The following is a 6,539-nucleotide window of genomic DNA, read 5'->3' as shown; positions in this document are numbered from 1 at the left end:
ATTACCGCATTACTCCGGAAGATTCAGATTTTGATGCAGCTAATACCGAAGAGCGACAGATACGGATTGATTCGGAAAAACTCAGCCATATAAATCAAATATGTTTAGTAATCTGGAACGTACAAGGTGTGAACAAAAAAGTGAAACAGGTTAGTGAAGGCTTAAAGTCAATCGATATTATAGGGTTTAGTTAAAACATGGCATCGCACAATTGACCATCTGATATTCGACGGGTTTATTGTTGAGCTTGTTGCGCCAAAGCCAGCTGGAAACATGCGCTGCTATGGAGGAATAACCGTGCTACTAAATAAAGCTCGTTCCGTTGTTATCATAGAATTGCTAGTAATTCAGAGAACATTGTTTGGGTACGGTTGGAGTTAGTGAGAAATAAATGGATGACTTTAGGATCTGTGTATATAGCGCCTCAGAATAGTTCCTATAATAGAGAGGAAACATAGGACGTGTTGGCTGAAGAGTTAAGTAGACTAAGAAGGGATTTTACAGAGGATGTTTTTGTTGTTTTGGGGGATTTTAACGCTTATACGGGTGCTTTATTAGAAATGGAGAGTGTTTCGTTCCAAAAAGGGCCTGACTAGGTTCCATCTGAGTATGGAATGCCTAGAAGTAGCAGAGATATGGATAGGAGGGTGAATTGTTGGGGGAGAAGGCTCTTGGATCTCTGCTCGGAGAATGGTCTAATAATTGGGAATGGGAGATTTGGAACTGATGGGGGAGTAGGAGAGTTTACCTGTATTTCGGGAGCTCGTCCGAGTCTGATAGATTATGTGTTGGTTGACAGTGGGCTTGCAGCTCAATCAGTTGACGTTGAGGTACTTCAGTCAGTTGGTTCAGACCACTGGCCAGTTAAGTTAGAGTTGGGTTTAGATGTTGAAGGTAAGTGGAGCAGTATTGGAAAGAGGTATGAGACAGTCGGTGAAGAGAAGGTTAGAGTTCGAAAACCGTTAAAAAAGATTGGAATAATAAAGAAATTGATAATATGAATGAGATAATAGCGAGACCGGAAGTAATGGATAGATTAGAGGAGATTAGAAATCTAGATTGCGGTGCTGAGGAAGTCCTTGCCGAGTTATGTGAGTTAGTGCACCAGTGGTCTAGTAAAGCGGTAGAAAGGAAAGTTAAATCAGGAGATAAAGGATACTATGATGAGGAATGTAGAAGGTTAAAGCAGGAGGTAGAAATAGAATTAGAAATTGTTAGGCAGTACCAGGATGAAGAATTGCGGTTAGAAGCGTTGAATTTTTATAGAGTTAAGAATAGGGAATATAAGAAATTGCTGAATAGGAAATGTAGGGAATGGGATAGTTTAGAAAGGAAAAAATGATGGAGGATTTTACACTAGGGAATGTTAAAGAGTTTAGGAGTAGAATGAGAAAGGAAAGAGCTAATATTTCAGGTCGAACGCCTCCACCGGAGTCGTGGCCTGGTTATTTTGAGAATTTAGAAGGAGACTGTGAAGGGCTAGAAGAGGATAGTCAGTCGTCATGTTCAGGTGAAAGTATTTTCCTGCTGCAGGAGTATGATTATGAATTAGTAGGGGAAGTGACAAGAGAGGAGGTTAGAGAAGTAGTTAGTAAGATAAAAGGAGGTTCAGCACCAGGTTTGGATGGGATACCAGCCTGGGTGGTTAACAAATTTGTGTCGGTGTTTTTGTCGATATTAGTTATAGCATTTAATAGTATTGTATCTACAGGTAAGTGGCCAGAATTATAGAAGACTTCAGTTGTTATACCGCTTTTTAAGAAGGGGGATCCTAGCTGGAATGATAACTATAGGCCCATAGCTTTAGCACCAGTTTTTAGCAAAGTGTTAGAAAATTTTTTAGATAGGACGCTAGATAGGTGGTTAGATAAAAACAAGATTATAAATGAAGAGCAAGGAGGATTTAGGAAAGATTATAGTACAGCAGAGAGGGCATTTGTGCTTAGAGCTTTAGTCGATAAGTATGGAACAGGGAATAGCCGTCTATGTGCAGCTGTTTTAGACCTAAGGAAAGCTTTTGATAATGTTGAGAGGGTGCTTTTGGTAGATATTCTGAGAAGTATAGGTTTACCTAGTATTTTTGTGAGGTTAGTTACTAGCATGTATTGCGGAACTAAGGCGGTAGTAAAGGCAATAGATCAGTGCTTTTGTAGAGTATATAGAAACCGTAAAGGGTTAAAACAAGATAGTGCTCTTCCCCCCCGTTTATTTTCTATATTTATAAATGATTTAGTCCCGTTTTTGGAAATAAAGTGGGCTCCGACAGTGCGTCTTGGTTAAAAATTATTTTCGGCTTTGCTTTTCGCTGATGATTGCGTACTTGTAGCTTGCCCATGTACTAAGTCTGCGTACTAAGTCTGCCCATGAATTACAGATTTTGTTAGATCTTGTTGCAGATTACTTAGATCTGAAGAAGCTCCAACTTAATGTTAAGAAGGCAGAAATAGTTATTTTTGGTAAAAGAAAGGATGAAGAATGTAATGGTAAGTTTATGTTTAATGGAGAGGAAATAAAGATAGTTGAAAATTCGAAATATTTAGGTTTTGTATTTCAAAATAATGGTAGTTGGTGTGCCCACATTAAAGAGTCAGTAAAAAGGGGGAAAGCGGCTATTCGACGGTTTGTAGGAATGGTACAGTTATGGGTATTAAAAGTCTATTAATGCATAAGAGAATATTTTTAACAAAGATTATGCCAGTTATTCATTATGGTGGGGAATTATGGGGGATGGAAGCGGTAGAACAGCTGGAGACCCTTCAGGTAACTTATTACAAAAGCCTTTTCGGCCTCCATATGACTACGCATACCCAGTTTTTGAAAGAGGAGCTAGGGCTTTTTTGTTCCGTAAACATAGGCTGGTCCAGGTAGTTAGATTTTGGATGAAGATAGTGCAGGTACCACGAGGTAAACTTATTAGAGAGGCCTATGAAGAGCTACTTGCTTCAGGGCGTAAGAGGTCATGGCCGTTTAGGGTTAAATCCTTATTAGACAGATTAGGATTGTCATATATATGGAATGATGGTAGAGGTCCCTCCATTAGTAAGATTGATATAAAAGGAATAGTTAAACAAAGATTTTAAGAACAGGAGATACACACATGGGGGAATGAAAGTGAGAGATCCGAGACGTTAAGCGTTTATAAGGATTTTAAAAAGGTGTTTGGCCATGAAATTTACTTTAAATTTAATTTGCCAAGTAAGTATTTGTCATATTGGTTGCAGCTGCGGGCCAACTGTTTGCCTTTAAGATGGAGGAGTAAAGTATTTGAGAGAGGTAAGAGGTTCCCGGCATCTAGGTACACGTGTCCCATTTGTAATATTGAAGAGGAAAATCTGGACCATTTTCTGTGCTGATGCCAGGGGCTTACTGATTTGAGGGAGGGTATTTTGGGGAAAAGTAATTTTTCACTTCGGGGCATGTTGTCTCAGACGGTACCTAGCCTCATGTGTAGATTATGTAGATTTGTTGATCAGGCACTAAAGATAAGAAAAGAACTATTGTGAAGAAGATTTGTTATGGTTTGGAATAAAAATGCTGAAGGGAGTTTTACTTTTGTTTTTCTGCTATACTTGATGTATAGTGTATATGACCCTGTAGAAAGGCTTTTGAATACACGATTATTATTATTATTATCATTATTATTATTATGCGTGTGACATTGTGTGTAACTATATGAGTTAGTTTTATAGTATTATGTGTGCTTTTGTGTTGCAATTGTTATGTTATTTTATTTTTATTTGCCTTGGTCTATGTTTTGTTATTGTTATATATGTTATTATCATGTGTTTTGACTTTATATGGAACTGTGTTTGTTTTTGCCATGGCCCAAAGAGGCTTTTGTTTTGCAATAAATATCTATCTATCTATACGGAATAATTTTTGTTTGTCTTAAGTTTTGATTTTGCTCCTTACTTTCAGGTGAAATTTTTTTTTGTATAATTTTAAATACGAGTATAAAATATCTGGAATCAGCATAAAAAGCCATTTCATATGATGTATCCGTTGCTATCAAAATTGCGTTTCTTAGAAATTTGGTTACTTTTAGACCGAGTCGCTCCTTACTCACAGTAATTTCTTAGAGCTGTCAGGTTCTTAAGATGGTTTCTACAAATGTCTTAAAAAATAAGAAAGTTTTGGCGATGCTGAATTTCTTTTCCAGGCTTGTCTCATTTTTAATTCTTAACTCAATTACAATTTTGTCAGAAGCATTAGCTAATTCCTAGGTTCCATTATAGTAACATCTACTGATTTAATGTGTTGATAAAAGTCTCCTTTATCTTCCATTTGAAACGTTATTCGTCATATCTCACAAACTTGTCTCACAAGAGTGTTACTCATTGTGCAGGAGTCTTACTTTTAAATACCATCTCGCTTGTCTCAGAACTATTTTTGTCTCAAAACTATTATTGTCTCACAGAACTATTCCTTATAACTAAAAATAAAAACTTTAGGCGTCATCCTCAGATTCTGGGGATTAAAAAAAAAAAAAAAAAAATGGTCAAGTGGCCGGACATTAAAAACAGATAAAAGCAATTAAACCGCAAGGTAACTCTCGATATTTAATAAATGAGAATTTTCAGATAAAGAACGATATTTTTTTTGGTAAGACGACGTTTAACTCAGAAAATTTCATATATTATATATGAAAGAAAATTGAGTGCTTGTTTTTCTTTTTTAATGTGTTGTCTAATTAAATGTATGAAAGTTGTTAGGGAGCGATTATTGTTAGCTAAGATTTTTTATCTCTGGAGTAAACAGATATTTTTTTTTGTAAAGACTGTTACGTAACAATCGATCAGAGGAATACACAGATTTTATTATTGACAGGGTATTTTCCTTTCAAATTATTAACTACCATAGCCTGTATCTGTGATAATAGTAAGAAATAATTCTTCTTTTAGACCCTGAGAATCAAATCTCTGGAAAAGGAGAGTATTGTACCAACGGATGGAGTCTAGTTTGCAGTGCTGAAAGCGACTGCAGCTGCTTTCAGTACGTTGACGGTTACGTTCGTCTTGAAGTTGCTGAGCAAATTTGCAACGGTTTTGGAGGAAATCTGGTGTCAATCCATTCAGAAGACAAAAACAAGTTTATTTATGTATTTCCCGATGAGTTTAGGCGTGGTGCCTGGATAGGGCTGAAAAGAAAAAATAGTACGTTTATATGGGTAGATGGCAGCAGTTTAGACTATACAAGCTGGAATTATGATGCACCAACAAATGGCGCTAACTCCAGTGATTGCGTTCATTACTTGGGTAGTGAAGATGAAGGCTACAAAGTACCATTTAAATGGCGTGATAATCCCTGTACTGATCTACGCCCAATTCTGTGTGAGAAGCCACTTTTAATTCCAACAACAACTGTACCACCAACAACAACAGTACAGCCGGATCCTTGCCCTACTAACTATACAGAAAAATGCTTCCAAAACAATCTCTGCTATTGCTACTCAGTCAAATCAAGCATGTATTGGGGAGATGGTGTTGCCATTTGTAGAAGCGAAAGTGCTGATATGGTTTCTATTCATTCCAGCGAAGAAAATAATTTTATACGCGAAATAACACCAAACGGAGCATGGATGGGTTGCTTGTATGGTTCAAGATATTGGGTAGATGGCACCTACAGAAGTTACGAGAACTGGGAATATGCTCAATCGAGTTATGACGTTGCATATATTCAAAACAACGGATATTGGCATGCTACTAGTAGTATCAGTACAAGTTTTAGCGTCATATGCAAGATATCCGCATATAGCAAGGCTTAATTTTACTTAAATAAAGGTCATTTTAACATTTTTAGTTGTCTTTTTTTTATTTAAGCCCACACAGGAGGTAAAGAAATAAAGAGAGGGGGAAATATTGAACAATTTCACAGCCTTGGCATGATTTTGCTTTCTGCAAGGTATAGCATCGTGAGGCTTAGGGGAAAAAATCTGTGATTCATCAATTTTGATATTTGGGTATATCAATGATCCAAGTTAACATGTATTTTTACAGGATTGGGAGAATAATCTTAACTTAAGTCACTAGCTGTCGGAGGGAGAACTCAACGTTTTATTATCTGTTTCCAGTAATCATTTTCAGATATGTTGTTAGTCGTTTGACTACGACCATCCAAGCAACAATCCTCAATTAATGAATAACGAAAAATAAACATGAATTAAATTTGTTACAGGTTCTTTTGATGTTTATTTTAACTGTTTAAATTCCGGTTTTGAAAAAAAAGAAGAAAAACTGCCAAATTCATGAAAAAAGGGTACGACCCATTTGTTGTTCTAAATTAGGATTAAATAAGAGAAGGAAATAACCGGTACTTGGCAAGGATTTATTAATGTGTCTAGTGTGTATTCCAAACTAAGATCTTAGTAAGACAAGCTTGCTTTGCTTTAACTTTTCTTCCACTATAGGCCAGAATTTGATTTTGATGTGTTAAAATTGTATTTCCTAATAGACAAGTTTGAAACACCTACTTTATTGCTTTATAGGTAGAAGAAAAGGGTTTTATTGAAAGAAATCACCACATTAACAGCAAGCCCAAAC

The 6,539-nt window shown here is 36.4% G+C and overlaps 1 protein-coding gene across 1 annotated transcript in view; it reads left to right on the top strand.

The window, feature by feature from the left end:
• The window catches only part of LOC148954091 (macrophage mannose receptor 1-like), a 34,060-nt gene extending 28,264 nt beyond the window's left edge, over positions 1 to 5,796 (top strand). The window contains exon 2 of the mRNA XM_089086129.1: positions 4,902 to 5,796. Within this exon, the coding sequence (XP_088942255.1) occupies positions 4,902 to 5,764 (863 nt within the window). The 3' untranslated portion in view covers positions 5,765 to 5,796. The remainder of the gene's footprint in view (positions 1 to 4,901) is intronic.
• Positions 5,797 to 6,539: the final 743 nt, after the last annotated feature.

This window comes from Artemia sp. Qi Xiang Cuo, chromosome 3 (assembly GCF_049724085.1).
Source record: "Artemia sp. Qi Xiang Cuo chromosome 3, ASM4972408v1, whole genome shotgun sequence".
Classification (NCBI taxonomy): Eukaryota; Metazoa; Arthropoda; class Branchiopoda; order Anostraca; family Artemiidae; genus Artemia; species Artemia sp. Qi Xiang Cuo.
The sequence above is the reverse complement of the archived record's forward strand: the minus strand, read 5'-3'. Positions and strand labels throughout refer to the sequence as shown.